We start from the raw sequence: 21,155 nt of genomic DNA on the forward strand, positions 1-21,155 counted from the left end.
GTGTTAAAAAAAGATCTCATATATCTTCAAAGATGCCTTAAAATGTACAAATTGTACAAACCAAATTGGCCAACTTTGTACTATTTTTGTTTATATTATTACACTTGTGTCCAATGCATATCTACTTTATTTATAAGTGGTAAGCATTTTACTTTATTCAAAGTTAAATCATTTATACATTATAATTACATAACATTTACTATGATACACAAACATAAGGTTAAGATAGATGCTTATCTCATTCATGACCTTTAATACCGCTAATACGATTTGACATGTTATTCGCGTGTAAATGTACAAGTTGAAAAATATGAAAATATATATAAAAAGACTAATTTCATGCTTCAAAGTTCAATCAGTGACGAAGCTTGAATTAAGACACCGAGGGAGCTCAAATTTTTGGCCGAAAACAACTAAATTTCCACTGCGTATAAAAAAAATTGGACGAAACAGGTAAATTTACACTATTACGCAAAAAAAATCGGGGAGAGAGGGGGGGAGGGCCACCCCCGGCCCTCACTAACCTTCGCCCCTGAGTTCAATCCCAATAAAAATCCAACACATGAAAAAATATCAAACTAAATATCAAGAACAGTTATATTTGATTCACAAAAGTCAAACCATAAACCAATTTCTTTACACAATAAGTTAATATCAAAACCACAACAAATGACCAACACTATCCTCTTGTTTGACTTTTTGACTATTGGAAATAAAAATCTAAACTAACATAACTTGTCACTAAAAAAAATTAAATAAAACTTACCTTAAAAATTCTAACACAATGATCAGCTCCACACGAAGCGAGCTGCATATCATTCGATTCATCGTTCTTCTCTGTGTTTCTCCATGCTAAACGATTCACAGACGAGACATGGCACATAAACGGATCAAACTGGATTAAAAGATTAGCTTTTGGTTCGGATTTATTAAGAGAAAGACCCCAAAGCTCAATGAGCCCGGTTTCCATTCCTATGGCAAGAACACCGTCGTTAGTGTGGGACGCAGTCCAAGATAAGGCGGTGACACTGGATTTGAAAGCGGGTAGAGTTATGAGTTGCTGCACACAAGATTGTTCCTTTTGCACTTCCCAAATCTTAACGGTTTTGTCTCGTGAACCAGTTGCAAACTGGTGGCCCGATGGATTCCAAGAACAGGCCCATACTATTCTTTTGTGGGCTTCTTGTCGGGTTATGAGCTGGTAACTGATTTCATCTGAGCCCTCTGTAAAAAAACAAAATCCAATAAAAAACTTCTTTAAGTTGACAAACCTAACAATACATTCTTCTTAGAGTTTTAAAACATATATTATGAAATATGTCTCGTTCAGTTGATCTTAGCCCTCTGTAAATGAACCAAACGTTCAGTGAATGGTTCATGAACCGTTCGATTGGAAGCTCGTTTATTTTCACAAACAAAAAAACAAACATGGACTAAAGAAATTTGTTCTTTAGTTTAACGAACAAACATGAACGCATGTCTCGCTCATTCATTTGTGTTTGCCAACGTCCGTTTATGTTTATTCACTTAAGTTTGTTTATATGCGTTCGTTTACATACATTTATGTTTGTTTACATATTCATCTAAAATTGTTTGGCCATTTACAGCTTAGTCTAGTTTTAATAACTTTTTTGGCCCAACACAATGTTTTTCACATTACTTTTTAGTTTTAGCTCAATTATGTTCGTTCATCTATGTTCAGTTATGTCCGTTCGTTTACGTTTGTGAACCGTTAGTTTATAATATTAAAAAACGAACATAAATGAACACGTACATGTTCATTTTCTTAACGAACGACACGACCAAAACATGTTCGCTTGTTTGTACGGGTAAAGTTAAATGAACGAACACGAGCAAGCTTCGTTTATGCTCGTTCGGTTCTTTCACAAGCCCATAAATAGTCCAGAAGCTGAAACTTAAATGCTACGGTTCCTAACTGTCAAAGATCTTTTGTGTACCTGCTCGATCTATAGAAAAGAGTGACAGGTGGCGGTCCCTTGATACAGCCAAAAGATATTTATCATCATGAGAAAACTCCATTCTTGTCACGGTTAAACTATGAGACTGCAACCGCCCGACTGTCTTCCAACTACCTACCTCCCATAGCCATATTTCAGCCACCGACATCGATTGGGCCTATAAAACAATCACAAAACCCATGTCCCAATAATAAAAATCTACCATTTGCTTACCTTAAACGAGTCTAATAAACAAAAATTAAACTCTAGTTAAAATTAATACCTTACAAGATGAGGCTACGAGCTTCCCTTGATGATCACAGCACAACGAAAAAAGTTCGTTACCGTGACCATAAAGTTTATGTGACTCAGGCCATAACGTATGCCACGCTAATTGCTCCTCAATTGGCGGTTCAGTCAAAACTGATGGAACCGCATCTGGGATACTCTCGAGTGTGTCAAAACCTTCATTACCACTTCTATCTCTCGTCTCACTCAACGCTGCACCCAAAATAAAAAAGGTAAACTAATGCGTCCATAATTCAAAATAAAATGTTAATTAAAAACGATTTTTAAGTCTTACCTTGAGCATAAATGGGTTTCTGAGATAAACCAAGAGCAGACATGTTTGCACCCAAAACCTGAACATCAGCTTGCAGATCGTCATGTAGATGTGAAGTTGCATGGTTTAATGTTTTTAAAAAAGATAACGGTGCTTCAAAAACCCGACCCACTTTCTCATCCGCGCCACTTACATATCTATAGTTTCCTTTCCCGTTAATCATCGCTAAACAATTAATATCATGACCGTGAACTTGTGGCCGAGCGATTTCATACCACGTGCCATGATCTCCTTCAATCCACGAAGCAAATATCCTACTCGTCTGATCATGACTAACCGAAATCAAATGCTCACCAAATCGTTCCCACGCAATATCCGTCACTGAACCAAAATGCCCGGACGGAACCTTTTGCGGCTTCCAATTATCGAACCCGGTACCGACATTTTTCCAAAGATGAAACGATCCACCGTAACCGTGAGCTAATATTGAATCACCATTCGGGCTCCAATGCCCGCCATAAAACCCTAGAGCCGAATGACTTAACTCACCGACACTAACAACATTGACCCAAATACCCGTGGTTCGTTCGGGTTGCCAGATCATCATGGTTTTATCAATCGATGCAGATAAGATGCTTTGAGGTTGAAAACACGAACCACTTTCGGTTAATGACGGTGGGTGCCACTCGACTGAATATACCCAATCCTCGTGACCGATAATATAAGATTCTAAAGATACTTGATAAGAAAACGAACCGGGCGTGAATATGGGTCCTTTTATGTAATAAGCTAAAGTGTTTTCGGCTTTAGTCTTGCTGGAATTAGGAATGGAATCAATTAAAGCCATTTTCCATATGCGTATGCCTTTATCTTGTGAAGAGCTAACGAGAAGAAGATTGTGCGGTTCTTCGTTTATTGTTACAGGTAGTGAAAAATCCAGGCTTCGAATCCAATCTGTGTGCCCTTTTAACTCACAAGCACGTACAAACTATAGACACAAAAGATAAAGAGTTTAACTTATATGTGTGTCTGCGACTCTGTGTATAGAGAGAGGTTCATTACGGAACACCATTTAACTAATAATTGCGAGAACAAAAAGACCAAACTTGAATCGTTTTAACTGGTTCAATCAGATTCATAATTTTTAAAACTCATATTTCTTGCATATTATGGACAAAAAAAATCATTTAACTAATTTGTTAATATGTTTTTGTCAACTTTAAACGGCTACATACACATGTGTAAGTTATGTGTAGGAAATAAAAGTATATAACCTGCACATGATTTGCACATGTTCAGGTATTATAAACTAAGGGATTTAGTTTATAGTTTTAGTAAACTTTTAAAAGAACTGATCCAATTCGTGTTCGTTCGTTTAACTTTAACCAAACAAACAATCAAATACGAACAAATAAAGGGATGCGGTTCTCTTATTCGTGTTCATTATAGAAATGTGTGTTCTTTTAAGTTTGTTTGTTAATATGACAAACGGCAGCTCACAAGTATAAATGAATAAACATAACCAAGCAAACACCAATTAAAATTGAACGCTAACATCAATCTGTCGGGCCTAAAAATTAAATAAAATTATACTAAATTCTATATTGAGTCCTGAGTATATAAATGAACCTAACCATAGAACATAAATGAACATAAACGAACTAATCAAAACACAAGTGTAAATTAACGTCCATAAACGATCATTAACGACCATGGAATGTGTTCATGTTCATTCGTTTAATTAAATAAACATAAAAAATCTGTTCACGAACGGTTCACTGAACGTTCGATTCGTCTACGCTTTAGAATATTAAAAGAGATGAGCAAACGTTGCATTTCAATTTCTTATATTTAAGAGCATGTTTAAAGGTTTAGAAAATAAATGAATGATTTTGTTCTTGTGCTCGAAAAATAAAACCATGCCCTGCGTATGTGTGTGTGTGTGTGTGTATAATAACATAAATGCATGAAAATAGAAACATGTGAAATTACATACTTGCCCTTTCGTTTCACCACGATACAAATGAATTTTGTTGTCGAGTCCTCCCATTGCAAGTATAAGATTTGTGGTACTTCCAGGTAATTCTGCTAGAGAAAGTGTAACCATGGGTTTCAAACCAACGGATATAGTATCCAAACATGTAACTGTACAATCACCTGTGACATATTATTTATAATTCAGTTTTAATCAAATTGATTAAATGCTTATAGCGTAATCTTGACATGGTATTAAATATTTATATTATGATATTATCACTAACCTCCAAAAGCAGGTAGATCTATTTTCCAAACATTAACTACACAATCTGAAGAAGTAGATGCAAATATTGCATCATTTTGAGATGTCACAATTGCAGTAATGCACGTAACACCTTTCTTGTGTGATTTCGGCAGTTGTGATACATATTTCCACTGTAAATAATATTCAAAAACTAATGAGAATCTTTAATCAACAAAAAGATTCACCTCTAAACTTTAAACCAATAAAACATTCAAGCAAATACCTTATTTTCTGCTAAAGTAAACTCCCATAATATAATGACTCCTTCAGCATCTCCAGAAAGTAAATAATGCTTCTCCCACCCGGTGGCTGCAAAATCTTAAAAATGTTAAAATTACATGTTAATGAAATTTATAAACTTTATGTGTTTCAATACAAACTTAGTGTCAGCAACATTCTAATTAAGTACTTTATTCCTATAAGTTATGGAGTTACTATTAATCTATAAAATTAACTTATTACTTATGTGATCCAGTTATTCGTACTTCTTAAACATGATGAACTTAATTTGCAATTCCAAATACAAACGACTCAAGCCAACTTTGAACAACCCGAACATATACTTCGTGAAATGGTTCGTGCATGTTTGTTGCCAGGCTCGAGGGCTACTCGAAATTGGCTCGCAAAAAGCTCGAATTGAGTCGATCTTAAACCAGTTCAAGTCAGAGTTCAAGCCTAAAAATAGGCTTGTTTACTAAACAAGCCCGAGCCGAGTATTTGTGTACATTTTTAATATAATTAATGTGTATTTATTTAAATAGTTGTTATTATATATAAATTTATGATAAAAATAACAAAATAATATATGTATATATATATATAAGGTCGAGATACTGTACAATAATGCCTTAACGTACGATAGGTACGCTAGACGCTCAAAGGCAAAGAACAAAGACAAAAATACTAGAACGCTCAAAACGCTCAGCCAAAAACTAAAACGCTCAAAAACGAGTTTCGTGAAAAAAAAGTAAAATATTGATCGATTAACCATCCAAATCTGTTTTATTCGGTGAATCGATGATTAATTGGGTATGTATTGATGATTCCGAGATGTTGAGATAATGAGATGTGATTTTATGGATCAATTTCGTGAATATAGGTATTCTTGTACGTTAAGGATTATTGTATTGCATCTTCTCTCTCTCTCTCTCTCTATATATATATATATTATGTTATATATAACTACAATTATAAGAATGTACAAAAATATATATAAATATAACTAATTAATTAAGTAAAAAACAAGTCAAGCTTGAAACACTACTCGTTAGCCAAGCTGAGCTTTAGAAATAGTGCTTAAAAGTTGAAACAAGCCGAGCTCAACCTCTTTGTAAGTTAAACGAACCGAGCTTGGTCTCTCATAAGTTAAACAAGCCAAGCTCGAGCTCTCTGTAAGTTAAACAAGCCGAGCTCGAAGAAGTTAAACATGCCGAGCTCAAGCTCTCTGTAAGTTAAACAAGTCGAGTTCGAGCTTTCATAAGTTAAACAAGCCAGCTCGAGTTCTCTTTAAGTTAAACAAGTCGAGCTTGAGCTCCCGTAAGTTAAACTAGCCGATCTCGGCTCGTTTACAAGCCACAAAATTTATATCATTTTATATAATAATAATATGAGAAATTGTACCTTTGAATGCAAATTTGGTGTTTGGAAGCCAATGTGTACAATTAACTGACACCTTATGATCTGGCAGTGTAGTTAATATCTTCGCAGTCTGTATAATTACATAATTAGGGTTTCATAATGATAATAATAAACAAAAATGATAAAATTAGGGTTTAAAGAATAATAATAATAATAATAACCTGAGGAGAGAAAATGGAAACGGCGTTTTGAGAGCCGAAGGAGATTAAACCACACGCGCCCCAGGATACGTTGTTTACGATCCGATTGCATCCGGATCCGATGAATATTCTCTGCACGTTTATTGATTTGTTTTCAGTCATTTTTGGTGATGAGGTTGTGACGGAGTAGTGTGGAGTTTGACGGTGGTTAGACGACGGTTATTGGTGGTGGTTTTGTTCAGGCGACGGCGGAGGGGATTGGTTTTTTTAGGGGTTAAAGGAGTGGGGTTTTACGAGTTGAAAACGGGTCGGGTCGGGTCGGGTCGGGAAAGGGATGTTATTGGGTTGGTTGGGCTAATATTCGTTCTGGCTTGGACCCATGTATTCTGCGGGCTCAGTTTAAGTTTAGAAATGAGCAAATCGTATTGGGTATCGGCAGAGGTGCACAAAAAACCCGTACCCGGAACCGTATCCGAAAAAAATACCCGAAACCGGACCCTAAAAAATACCCAAAACCGGAACCGACCCTACCCGTAGGGTATAGATAGGGTATGCATTTTGAGGTCAATACTCGTACCCGGAACCGTACCCGATTTATACCCGTAAATACCCGGACCCGATCGTACCCTATACCCATACCCTGTTATACCTGATACCCAATATCAATTTTCTAATACCCGAAAAAATACATGAGTTATTATAGTATATTTTTATGTTTACTTCACAACTTTTATGTTTAAATTTTTGTAAAATGCATATTACTAAGTAAATAATTTGTAAATAAGTGGATTTATGGTTTGTGTAATATAGTTTAATTATTTTTTATAAATTACAAAGCAAATTTAAATTTTAAACAATATAAAAAATGTATAAAAAAATTACAAATTTAAAACCGGGTATTAATATCTGGTCCTACCCGAACACATACCCGGTTCCAATACCCGAACCCGATCATACCCTACCCGAGTATATAGGGTTGAGTTTTTCTCCTCAACACCCTACCCGAACCCTACCCGATTTCTCTCAATACCCGATTTTCCAATACCCGATCATACCCGAACCCGGGTATTAAAAACACCCGATTTGTGCACCTCTAGGTATTGGTATTGGTAATTTGGTATCGAGGCAAGAATTTCTGTATCGGTATCAAGTTTTTCAAACGGGATCGGAAAATTCGGAATTGGGAAATTCAGGATCAAAAAGTTCATGTACGGTACGGTATTTGGGTATTTACCTTATTTTTTTCCTACAGCACCAAACTAAACGTTTTCGGTACCGTATCATGTTTTTGAAAAATTCACCTAGCTCATCCCTACTTGTAAACGGAGATGATAAAAAACCGATTCAAAATCGGCTCATGAACCACCTCGACACCAAACCAAACCAGTTTGATCCAAACTGGTTTCCGGCTCAACGAAATTGGCTGATCAAAATTTAAACTTCAGATATTCAAACCAGTTTAAGACCTGACATGAAAAAGAAAAAAACGTTTTCTTTTTACCTCAAACTGATTTATAGCTAAATCCGAATAGAATATTTGATAGGTTTATATATTTTTCCTCTTAAACCAGTTTAAGGCATGCACGGGTTTTTGACCAATCATTGACTAGACCGGTTTGAGGTCATTACCAATTTGTACGCCTCTGCTTATAATTTAATTGTATTTGATTGTAAAGTAAATGAAGATTCAGTACGGATACTTGAAAATGAGAGTAATAAAAGTTCTAGGTACGTTTTAATGGCAATAATTATAACAGAAAGACAGATTAGCGGGCAACAAGCTGCGCAACAACCCTCTTTTTGAATGGCAATATAAACGTCTCATACGTTTTAATTTAGATCTAACGACTGATATAAGTAAGTTTGGGGTGATCTAAATAACTAGATAACAAAAGTAAACCTCTTCAACTGATCATCAAATGTAGGTTATCTAAATAACTCACAAAATTAAGTTACTATTATTTAATGTATCAAGCTTCTTCATTCAATGAAAACAAGATAACATGATATAACTTTTACAAATAAAAATCAACAACGGTAACATAGAAGACTAGTGAGTAGTGACACAAATTGATTTATTATACTTGGCGTGAATAAAATCCGAAAACTTCTTTTAAACTTAACATAGAAAAAACTTGATATATATACCCCGGGAAGGACTCGTGATGGTTGATCACTTGTCGGGTTTAGCCACAGTTTTGCAAATCGGGCATTCGTTTTTCCTTAGAAGCCATTGTTTTATGCAGTCTAAGTGATGGTAATGACCGCATTCGAGTCTTCCCAAATCTTCATCACCCTTACATTCCTCCTACAAAAAAAATGCATACCTTCATTTATGAACTTATGTTTTAACTTTTAAAAGATTATATCATTATAGATATGAAATATATATGTTAAAAAGTTAGATGTACTCACTTGACATATGCTACATTTGGAGTCTTTGACTTTCGAGTTAAAGTCAACGGACTTAATAAACGATTTCTTGGGTCTTTTTAAACATTCGAGTATTTCATCTTCTTGCAAACCACCGTCGACGTACCCAATTCTGTCACTGAGTTCCATTAGTTCCTGCATAAAAATGGTGAATTGTTTTGACTTTTTTATGGAGTCAATGCTTAAATGAAGGAAATACCTCTAACTAGTGGTGTCCATGATTTAGTCTAAAAATCATGAACCGTGAAATCGTCCAAACCGGTCATTTTGGTTTCACGATCATTTTTTTTTTCAGTTCGTCGGGTTAGGAAAATTACAAACCTTTTAAACACCTTGTTTTACGGTATACTTGAAACCAGTCGGAAAAAACGAACCATAAAATTTTGAACTACGCAACATCACTATATGTACATTTTAACTATCACTTTTTGATTATTTTATGCATTTTTTTTGCTATAGGAAACCAATAAACCCAAATTGTGAAAACAAATCAGAGTCAAACTATTAGTAAACGGTTTGGTTTTAATTTTCAATGATTGGTTTTTGTTTACAATGGTAAAAAAAGACGTTACTAACTGTTTGACTTATGAATTATTCTAAAGCTGTCACAACCAGACCATAAACATGCTTACCTCATATGACATGAGATCCGCGTTGATCCTCCACGCTCCAAATCGATCGCTCCCTTCTATTCTCCCGTCCAACAATGGATTATGTTCAATCATCACAATCTACAAATCTCATAGTATAGTTTATGTCAAAGTTATTACCAAAATTATTACTATTACTATTTATGTTATTACTATTATTTTTAGTAGTAAATATTAAGGAAAATGGATATTCTAAATAGAATTCCCAAACTCAAACCTCGGAGATTCCTCCGGGAGAACGACGAGGAAGTCGATTATACTGTCTGGAATCAGACACATTCGATCTTAACAAACCCGCATCTTCAATTTGTACAACATTCAACGGTTGTTCATGATCCGTCGCTTGCCTTGAAGCACGAGAACGCTAAAAAAATAAATTAAAAAATAAAAAATAACATTACAAAAAAAACTTAACCTTTTTTAATTTTTTTCATCGTCCTATTTAGTTGCTTACTAGCTAGTTTTTTATAATACAGCTGTCATTCTAAAAAAAAAAAAAAAAAACGCTTACCTGTCTATGATTTCTTCGATTCGTATCAGCACTACTACTAGTACTCTGTGCAACATCATATGCAAACCCTACACCTGGAGGAGTACAACAAACATTCTCGGAGCACAATCTCCTGCTCCGCCTCCTCTTTCTCCTCTTCCTCCTCCTCGTCCTCTCTGTAGACCCAGGAGGGACCACAGTCACCGCAGACGACGAAAACCTTCCACATCCCAAATCCACAAGCCCCAAAAACCCAAACAACTTCTTCCTACGAGGAACACGGTCCTCGTTGGATTCGGTTACACGATTAACAACATTTGGGGTTGGTGGGTGTGATTTGATTCTTGGTTTGTTTTGATGTTTTGCATGTCCGGTACTAGCCATGGTTTGGTTTGATAGATGTCGGTGAGATTAATGAAGATTGAATTAAGGTGAATATGATGCCTTGTGGAGACTGGAGATATGACTAGTAAATGGTGTGGGACTATGGGTACGTTTGTCGTCACCTTTGTTTTGTATTCTTTGGTGATTAGCTTTGGAGGTTTGCCATGCAGACAAAAATATTATGAGGAGTTTGAAATTTTATTTAATTTGAATACAACCTGCCCCACGATGTCTCTTGGGGTACTATTGTATAACAAAAATATTATGAGGAGTTTGAAATTTTATTTAATTTGAATACAACCTGCCCCACGATGTCTCTTGGGGTACTATTGTATAATATGTATATCATGGTTTTAATTATATTATAACTTATTTTAGAATATATTTGTATAAATTAAGACTAGGGCTGTCACTTTTACCTAAAACCCGAAACTGAACCTGTAAAAATCTGTACTTGAACTAAGCCTACTTGAACTCGAAACGAAGTATTTTGGGTTGATTATTGGGTCTGACTTATGGGTTTCGGGTCAACCCGAATAAACTTTTAGTTTTATAAACTAAATAAATTTTTATGTATAATAGGCTAAGTCTTAGCCACTAAAGTTGTCCTAATCGATTTTTGTTGTTTCACCTATTATGGATTGATGGTTTACTGTTAATTCATGTTTTCCGTTTATGACTAATACAACCGTAATCGAACAACCAAATCACCTTTGATTAAAGACTATTATGGTTGGAGGAGTTTTACACTTCTTTTAAATTGTTATATTAGATTATGTTGATTTATTATTTGGTTTTATTAAATTGTTTTTATTTTATTTTAGCATTGTGGTTTTTTTTCTAGGATACTCGAAATCCAATTAACTCAACTCGAAAAAACCCGAACCTGAATTATCCAAACCCGAAAACAAACCGGAAGAACACCTATGATTAAGACAGAACTTCGAATAAGTAGCAAATATTAATAATCAGCATTCTTTAATTAGTGTTTTAATGGTAATTCATAAGGTGTGGCAGGCCTGGGGGGCACTTAGGGCCTGATCTCACAATTAGGAAAAATTATATACGGAAGCCTTTTTTTCGTACTAGCTTGGGGCACTTGAAATCTCGGATATAAACTGCTGGGAGGCATTTACATAACTGCTTTGTGCATTGTAATTAATACAACACGCTAGCAAATATTTGGTTCTCGCATAATTTTTCAATAGTACAACTGTTGTATTGTTGTTTCCTACAATACAAAATGCGAAAAGTCGCTAAATATGTTTTAAGTGAACCTTATCTAACACATGGGCACAAACACAACGATTTTTATGTTGGTTTTGTTTCTTTATCTTCTGTTATATATTATTATTTTTTAGAACGGCTAAATGTTACACTTTAGAGTGTTTAAACCTTTGGCCTCCCATGTTTTGTTTTATTTTATATGTATATAAATATAATTTGTTTCCAAAAAAATTGGGATTATATTGTTTTCAGCAATTTAGAAGAAATTGAAAATTATCCTAGCATTGGAAAACTAGAATATCATGGTGTGAATTCACATGACAACAATATATGAAGTAAATGACTTTGATAGTTACTGAGAGATACTAAACATCCAAACATCTATGATTCTATGAAGACAAGTACGAATTTATGTAAAGACAAAATAACTTAAGTCTTCATTCGGTTCAAAAGAACAAAAATGCTTATGGAAAACTATGTTTCATGAGAAAACTTTTGCTTATAAGTTATATATAGATTGAACCTAGCCACCTAGGTAGTAACTAAAAGTAGTTCTATGTATATGCATGAGAATGCTATGTTCTGGTGACGGATGAAGAAAAAAAGTTTATGAGTGGCGCGGACTACACTCAACCTATGATAGATTTAACCATGTCTGGTTAACTCGATTATATGCCAAACTCATGTGATCAACCGCTATTTTATATGTTGATAAATAAGCATTGATGATCTTGTTGGCAAATAAAAGTGTTGATGTTTTGTTATTCGTCCATGTGCATGGTATCAAGAATTAAACTTTTTAGTATCACAAAGTTGGCCAAATTAATATAATTGTAGGGTAAAGACATAAAAGCAAAACTTTTATAATGCCATTATATTAGATATTATGAATAGATTTGAAAAGGATTTAATGATATTCTAGTGCTAAAAATAAGACAATGTGTAGTCAAAATGTCTTACTCTTAGGCATTTTACGTCATGTGGTATCTCCATTGACAATTAAGAATTTTGCAAAAAGTGGTGTAGTGGGCAAAACGCCACAGCTCTCCTACAATAATTACATATATTCTCATCTCTCCATTTCTCACACACAATTTTTATTAAAACTTGAGCCGAAATCGCGTTTTGTAGGAAATGCTTAAGCAAAAATGCCAAAGGAAAAAGCCCCGGGGGGGGGGGGGGGTCCCCGACATTTTGTGGCCAAAACGCCACAGCTGGCAGGGACTACGGATGGTCTAAGCAAGATTTACATACAAGCCAATAACAAACTTAATATTCTTCGGGTCAGTTTATTGCTAATTATAAACAAAATAGAGCTTTACACCTCATTTGAATATGACCTTACTTTTAAAAATATGTAAATACATATTTAATGTATATTATGTTCACTTTGAGAATTACAAATAAATAAATAAATACGATGCTAGTTTAGTGGTAAGCTCTAGTCTTACTCTCGGGTAATGCAGGTTCAAATCGCATAGTATCTAATGTTTTCAAATCGTGTATTTTATCATGAAAATTGATAGAGTTTGAACCAACATTTTTTTAAAACAAAAATGTTGCAGTTTTTCTTTTCGTTTTAGGTCTCTAAAATGATTGGGCCGACCTTGATATTCTCATATGACATATCATATTTTTTCCATTGCTGGGGCATACATTATAATGCCTACCTTAATGAAAAATGGATATTATATGAATCCGTAAAATGTGTTGCATTGACAATTTAGGAAATTGGTCTCTCAAATGTTTGTGAAAAAAGAAGCAACAAGTCACACTACATAAATGATGTGGGGATGTGTAAATAGACTATGTAACCACTTTAAAGCTAGAAATGTTTAATATCTGCAATTCTAGTAAGCACGGGTGGACCTATGTGATGTCAAGGACAAGACTGTTCATTATTCGGTCCCAAACTGATTATATCAAAAAGCGAACTAAACCCAAATTAACTTTACTGTCTAGTTATAAACTACTAGAATGTAGCTCAGTCTGATTTTCAGTTGTTTTCGATTCAAGTAAAAAAACTCAAAACCAAATATACCGAACCGATTCAAGGAATGTAAAAGTTCTGATTTATAATATTCCGATAACTCGTTTAAATATAGGGTATAAGTCACTAAGTCTACTAAATCAATTTAGCTAGGGTTAAATATTAGAACAAATAGACAAATGAACAAGGTGGAAAGAAGGATAAAACAGAAGAAGATGTCATTATTTTTATATTTGGTTATATTAATGTTAAATAATATGTAAAGAATATTAGACATCTTAAATAATATAAAAGTGTTCGTGCATCATTATTTTAATCAACGTGGCTGGAGCCTGAAACTATAAGATAAAAAGAAGTATCAAAGAATATATTAGATTCTTAAGAGCAAGAAGAAGGCATCCAATGAGTCCCAAGTAACAATGTAAATTCCTCATTGAAGTTTTAAATTTTAATACTATTTTATAAAAAGAAGTTATAAGTTTTATAAATAATGTTTCATGTATAACGTGAGTTTCTTGTATAAACATTTAAACGTATGAAACATGTAGGATATTACTCGTATATTGTAGGGTGATGATACACGAGTAGCTTAAATTAAAAGTGATTTTAGACTAACCTTTTAACAGTTTGGATACAATATAGGTTAATTTAAGTGTCAGATATAGACAACTTGAATGCACAGTTCTAAAGGTGCGTTCAAAGCAATTATAAAAGCGTGTCTAGTATACATGACAAATTAGCTCGAGTTCTGTACGGAACAGCTATTAATTAATTTATGCGATGAGTAATCTGTGAGCTACAATTATTTTGAGCTAACATTAATTTTTTATAGGGTGAAATCTGATTTATTTAAGAAATATTTTGTAAATTAAAGAGAAAATGGTGTGTAGCATCTATCGATTAAACTACAGTTTAATAACTAAAAATACTGATTAGCGTGTAACATAATTATAATAATTGCTATTAACATCTTTTGTACATAAAGATACAAGATTTTCTATTATAATTAGTATTTAAAATTTATAGTAAAAGTGTCAATATAATAGATTAAAACTATTCTGTATCATATTAAAATCATAGTTATCATGTTATTGTGAATGATTGTACAAGACAACTTAATAAAAGTAGTCTTACAATTTTTTTTAAACTTCTTGATTTTTTAGCCATGGTTTTGTGCTACTAGTTTAGCCAATGAACGAACACGATAACTTTCTGGGTGAGGGAGGTACCCTACTCGCCCAGAGTAATATTGGTTCACCTGCTAGGTGTGAAATTGGGTTCAAGTTTGAGTATCGAAACTCATGGGGTTGGAGTGTGGCCCGTGGGTGGATGGAGCAAAACGTCAAGCGAGTACGAGAATTGGGTCCTAGCACACCGTTGTTGAGGTCCTTGAGGAACATCCTGCCGGCCTAATAATGGCCTTGTTTTTTTATGAACGACCAACAAAAACTTTATTATATAAACAAAACCAACACCTAGCAAGAAGCTAGCTAGCAACACGAAAACAATAAAAAAAGTACAACTAGCTCAAACTACAAACCACCCAATTATGTTACAAAATTAAAATAACACGAACTCTCCCACGATAAGTTCCATATTCTTTGACATATTATTCACCCATAAGAAGCTCAATGTTTTTATCTCGTTTATGATATTATTTATACCAGGATCTTTACAATCAAACACCAAAGAATTTTTCACCTTTTAGAGACACCAAATTGTAGTAAGACACACCGCATAAAACACCTTAGCCTTACGGGTAGGAAGGCTGAGACTATTGACTATTGACTTATTGAGGTCTAATACTCTAATATACCATTTTCTAGTTTTTGGGCCAGAATAATTTATTTCTATATTACTGTAGGCTTACATATCATACAATAGTGGAAAGTGGGAAACCAAACTTTGTTTTGGATAAGTTTTAGCGGCCCAATTCATTTTTTTTTTAAATAAATCAAACAAAATAGGTGTCGAAGCAATTTTATCACATATTCACATGTGTCTAAATAAAGGTTATGTCGCTTTTATTAAAAAGTAATAAAGTTTATTTACAAATAATTGTATGAAATACTATGCTTATAGATATAAAGTTTACTAGTTCCCTTCTATTAGACCTGTAATGGGAATTTGCAATTCATCCTTTAAAATTATGTGAGCGGAATTTGTAAATAATAATGTGAGGTTGTGAGTGGTTGAGAGTGTAAATTATATGGTGGAGAGTGAAATGTAGTTATTTTTTTTGTAAATTTAGAGAAACTTTGTTTGCCTTTATTTATTTTTTTAATATTTGTTGAATTGGTTGTAAGTAGAGAAGAGAGAAAATTGTAATGATAAATGTATAAAAATTATATTTATTTGAGCATGAGAGAGAAAACGTAATGTTTTTTAGTGTAATTATAGGGATATGAACGGGGACAAGCTATAAATGCTTAAAAAGTGTCGAAATTAAAGAAAACATAAACGAGATAACGAAACTCAAACTAAGGTGTGTGATAAGAAATGATAAGTGAACAAGCCTTAGTGACACTTGATAAGAGAAAATGTAGTGGCGACCACTATCATTATTTGTGCGAATATAGTGGTGATCACTAACACCACCAAAATTATACGCTAATTACTAATTAGCGAGAAGAAAAGTTTTCAATGCTCTCTCTATATCCATAGTGAGAAGTTTGTGTTTCAAGTGTTTTTTTTTACTGTGCACAGTTACGACACTTAACATTTAAAAACGAGACAAAAATATTACAGTAAATTTTAGAATTACAGGTGAAAAAATAAAATAGACATGGACCAACTCAACAACATAATATTTTACAAGTTATTGAACTAAAAAGTAACATATTCACCTTTAAGTTTGTACACAACCTTTGTAATAAAGTGATTATATTTTACTTATATAGTTTAACATTAAATAATCCAATAATAATAATAATAATAACAACAAAATTATTAAAAAAAAAATATTATTGACTAGTATGATATGATAGTATTTCTTTTTCAAACACAAGAATGAAGAAAGTGTCATAAATAGATTTCTTGAGGCATGAATGACGGGTTAATTGTGGAGCCTCAACCATTTTCTAAGATTAGTTACATTCCGACAAAAATATCAAATGTATTTGAGAATTATAATCAAAGGATATATCATACTAAAGTCGAAAAAGACATGTAGACTAAGGGGGATGTGACAAAATATTCAACTATATTTTTTATACTTCATTATGATTATCTTATGGACTCAACTTTTTATTAAGTGATGTTACTTATTTCTATAAGATAACATATCCCACATCAAATGTTTGATATCAATTAACGACTATTTTAAAATTAAAATAGGTCTTACAATTATGAGATTTCATGAATCAAGACAACTAGAAAATCATAACTTAGATAACTGTATTATGTACTTATGTTTTATGATTAAAAGATTTCATGAATCAGGACAAGATAATACCATAACTTAAGGTAACCAAATTATTCCGCACCAGTGTTTATGGTTTAATTTAAAACCGGTAAAAGTGATCAAATCGATCAATTACCGGTTTGATTTTATGTACTTTTGTTTAATAATTGTTTGATTTGTGGACTAGTTCAAAAACCCGACAAGACCATTGACTTGAGACATATTACTCTTACAAGTTTTCTCTTTATTTCTGTACAATTATTTTTCTATTTATCTACAAATAATATGCTATAATTGTAGAAGTTGGAAACTGTTATAAACGTGTAAGAAAAGAAACATCCATGTGAATGGATGAACATTTTCAACACAAATTTAATGCATATGTTTCCTAAATAGTAAAAGTAGTTGTATATATATGAACCTTATGTAACAAAGGAAGCAGCAACAATCGAAAGTTACTGAATATATATCTCTCTCATGTTTTTTGTTTTTTGTCATCTTCAAATTGTTTAATACATTGATAGTCTTGTTATAATTTTAGTGGTAATATTATAACACGTTATCAGCACGAGCCGCTTATATCCTAACCAAGAAAGGTAATAGACACAAAGGTACCTATATAAGCATCATAAACACTTCTTTAATTATGTACATTAGATATATATCTATGCATATACATATACTAACTAATATACTGAGTAATAGCAATAATGTGTATAAACATTGTTATTAAAATTTGATAACTATTCTAACTTTTTTTTATATATGCACACTAATATCTCATTTAGAAGTTAGATTTATTTACACTAACAATTCTATTCTTATTATTGTGCATACTAATTATATATTTTATAAAATAAACTGTATTTAATATCTTATTTATTATTTTACTTTAAATAATTAATATTATATATTATATATATACACACACACAAACGGTAATGTTACCGTTATAAACGGTAATATAACCGTTATAAAAGGGTTATAAATTTTCACTATAAATAACCAATCATTAACCCCATTTCATTTACAACAAACATTCTTCTTATTAAATTTATCCAAGATAAAATTCTCAAAATGATTCACCCGGTTTTAATGTTGGTCACTATAATGCTTATACTACTTCTCATTCTAATTTTTAATCTCCCATCTGAAGATTTTGGCATTTTCTTTTTCTTTTATATGTTTATAGCTCTACCAATGTATTGTATCTCATTGTTGATTGATATATATGGATTCTAATATTTATCTTATTATTTGCTCTATTATGTTTAGCAACAAAATGTCAAATATAGCAAAACTCGAATTCCCTGCACTCAACATTTCTGGAGAAAATTATATGTCTTGGACAGCAAATGTCAAAAGACATTTAAAATCTATGGATGTGTTAGACGCAATCCAAGAATACAATGATTGCTCTGACCAGGATAAAGCAAGAGCTGATGTTTTCATCCATAAACATATTGATGAATTACTACAGCATGAGTATTTTAATTATGATAACCCATATATGATATGGGAAGATTTGAAAAGCAGATTCGGTCATCTAAAGGAAGTTTTACTTCCTACTTCTAGAGATGAATGGAACAGTCTTAGGTTCCAAGATTTTAAGAGGGTAAATGATTACACCTCTGCTTTATACCGAATTTGTTCAAAGCTAGAATTTTGTGGGTATCCCGTAACAGAGGAAGAAAAGTTAGAGAAAACTTTCTCCACGTTTCATGCATCAAATATAAACTTGCAAACACATTATCGTTTGCAGAATTTTAAGAGATACTCTGATCTAAATGCATTACTCCTTGTAGCAGAGAAAAATAATGAATTATTGATGAAAAATCATCAATCTCGTCCCACGGGTTCATTAGCCATACCAGAAGCACATGTTGCTCACAAAAGTTCTCATAAAAATTCTGTTCATAAATGGGAACAAAGTCGAGGACGAGGCCGAGGACGTGGACGTGATCATTTTGACAAAAGGCATTTTAATGATCGTAAGCATCCATTCAAATGGAACAATAACTCTTACGGTCGTGGTCGTAGCCGTGGTCGTGGTCGTAACCAGAGAGCCAATAATTATCATGTCCCACACAATACCAATTCCAACCACCAAAATAAATGGAATGAAGCTGGTATGTCCGAAAACAATGGCACTTCATGTTTTAGATGTGGAAGTACAAACCACTGGGCAAAGGCTTGTCGCACAGCTCCACATCTGTGTGAACTGTACCAAGCCTCTCTAAAAGGAAAAGAGAAAGAAGTGAACCATGTTGATAACTTTAATAATATCAATGCTGAGCTGAGCGTTGAAGACTTTGGGGTAGAACTTTGAAACAAAGTTGCTTGACTACTATAATTAGATGCAGTTATTAAGTGTGTTCTCATTATCTTTAATTATGTAGTTCCTCTTTCATGTACTACTTGTGTTTCAATTAAATAAAGTTCTTATTAAAATATCATATGTCTTCGCTATATACTTATTTTTTCTTTCTTAATATTTTTTCAAGATTTAAAACGAAAATCACCGGAGCACAAGATCAAACAAATGAAGAAGATATATGTACAGCGGATAGTGGAGCCACGCATACTATACTTAGATCTAAAAAATATTTTTATAAACTGAAACCAACAAAAGGGATCATCAATACAATATCAGGTCCTACAAACTTGATAGAAGGAGTGGGAAAAGCTAATTTAGCATTACCAAATGGTACAAAGCTCAAAATAGAAAATGCTTTATTTTCCCCAAAATCAACAAGAAATTTGTTGAGTTTCAGAAACATATATCATAATGGATATGATACTCAGTCAAGGACTGTTAGTAATGAAAAATATTTGCATATATAAGCAAAGATCAAATATAGGAAAAATTGCCAATGCTCCATTCTGGTTTGCATTATACATATATAAATGTGCCTCAAGCACATATGGCAGTCAAAGAAAATTGTTGCGATTCTGGTATCATAAACTTATGGCATGACAGATTAGGCCATCCAGGATCCACAATGATGAAAAGGATCATTGAAAATACACATGGGCATCCACTGAAAGGTCAAAAGATCCATAAAATAGATAAAATGCCTCAATGTACATCTTGTTCTCTTGGAAAAATAATTACAAGGCCTTCGCCATTAAAAGTCGATAAAGAAACACCAATTTTTCTTGAAAGAATTTAAGGTGACATATGCGGACCAATTCATCCACCATGTGGACCATTTAGATACTTCATGGTCTTAATAGACGCATCTAGCAGATTGTCTAATATCTCTTTATTATCGACTCGTAATGTTGCTTTTGCAAAATTTCTTGCTCAAATTATCAAATTACGTGCACATTTTCCGGATTATACCATTAAAAGAGTAAGGCTTGATAATGCGGGAGAATTTACATCACATGCTTTTGATGATTATTGCATGTCTGTGGGGATTGTTGTAGAACACCCTGTTGCTCATGTACACACACAAAATGACTTAGCCGAGTCGTTGATCAAACGCCTACAGCTAATAGCTAGACCATTAATAATGAGGACAAAACTCCATGTTTCTATTTGGGGCCATGCAATTATGCATGCTGGATCATTAATCCGCGTGAGACCAAGTGCAAATCATAAATACTCTCCCACACAACTTGTTTCTGGAAATGAGCCAAATATCTCTCATCTTAGAATTTTTGGTTGTGCTGTGTATGTTCCTATTGCACCACAACGCACAAAAATGGGTCCCCAAAGAAGGTTGGGAATATATGTTGGATATGAAACATCTTCCATCATAAGATACCTTGAACCTTTAACAGGTGATGTATTTACAGCACGTTTTGCTGATTGTCATTTTAACGAGACAATGTTCCCGACATTAGGGGGAGAAATGAAAAAGCAAGAAAGAGATATATCATGGTGTGTGCCATCATTGTTACACCTAGACCCAAGATCAAAACAAAGTGTAGACAGAGGTTCAAAAAATAATACATCTACAAGAAATTGCAAATCAGTTACCTGATGCATTT

The 21,155-nt window shown here is 33.3% G+C and overlaps 2 protein-coding genes across 2 annotated transcripts; both read right to left on the bottom strand.

Moving 5' to 3' along the window:
- Positions 1 to 565: 565 nt before the first annotated feature.
- On the bottom strand, positions 566 to 6,849 carry LOC143547456 (elongator complex protein 2-like). The gene is made up of 10 exons (XM_077038877.1): positions 6,792 to 6,849; positions 6,601 to 6,757; positions 6,422 to 6,509; positions 5,025 to 5,110; positions 4,782 to 4,932; positions 4,517 to 4,677; positions 2,542 to 3,508; positions 2,242 to 2,459; positions 1,959 to 2,136; positions 566 to 1,224 (listed from the first exon to the last, which is right to left on the bottom strand). The coding sequence occupies exons 2-10, from the start codon at positions 6,739 to 6,741 to the stop codon at positions 752 to 754; spliced, it is 2,463 nt and encodes an 820-aa protein (XP_076894992.1). The 5' UTR covers positions 6,742 to 6,757; positions 6,792 to 6,849; the 3' UTR covers positions 566 to 751.
- A 1,743-nt stretch (positions 6,850 to 8,592) lies between these two features.
- LOC143547443 (putative E3 ubiquitin-protein ligase RHG1A) lies at positions 8,593 to 10,536 on the bottom strand. Its single transcript, XM_077038868.1, has 5 exons — positions 10,174 to 10,536; positions 9,880 to 10,026; positions 9,645 to 9,743; positions 8,995 to 9,147; positions 8,593 to 8,887 (listed from the first exon to the last, which is right to left on the bottom strand). The coding sequence occupies exons 1-5, from the start codon at positions 10,534 to 10,536 to the stop codon at positions 8,753 to 8,755; spliced, it is 897 nt and encodes a 298-aa protein (XP_076894983.1). The 3' UTR covers positions 8,593 to 8,752.
- Between the last annotated feature and the right edge of the window lie 10,619 nt (positions 10,537 to 21,155).

This window comes from Bidens hawaiensis, unplaced genomic scaffold, assembly GCF_021521415.1.
Source record: "Bidens hawaiensis isolate Kalapana, Puna unplaced genomic scaffold, B.hawaiensis_p1.1 tig00014720_1, whole genome shotgun sequence".
Classification (NCBI taxonomy): Eukaryota; Viridiplantae; Streptophyta; class Magnoliopsida; order Asterales; family Asteraceae; genus Bidens; species Bidens hawaiensis.

Bases quoted from the DNA above. Each gene is read 5' to 3' on its own strand.
- LOC143547456 (XM_077038877.1), bottom strand. From the start codon at position 6,741: ATGACTGAAAACAAATCAATAAACGTGCAGAGAATATTCATCGGATCC. The intron at 2,460-2,541 runs GTAAGACTTAAA...TTTTGGGTGCAG, and splicing joins GAAACCCATTTATGCTCAAG to CGTTGAGTGAGACGAGAGAT. The intron at 1,225-1,958 runs GTACACAAAAGA...GTTTTTTTACAG, and splicing joins CTTTTCTATAGATCGAGCAG to AGGGCTCAGATGAAATCAGT.
- LOC143547443 (XM_077038868.1), bottom strand. From the start codon at position 10,536: ATGGCTAGTACCGGACATGCAAAACATCAAAACAAACCAAGAATCAAA. The intron at 10,027-10,173 runs GTAAGCGTTTTT...TTATTTTTTTAG, and splicing joins ATCGAAGAAATCATAGACAG to CGTTCTCGTGCTTCAAGGCA. The intron at 9,148-9,644 runs GTAAGCATGTTT...ATTTTTATGCAG, and splicing joins CGGATCTCATGTCATATGAG to GAACTAATGGAACTCAGTGA.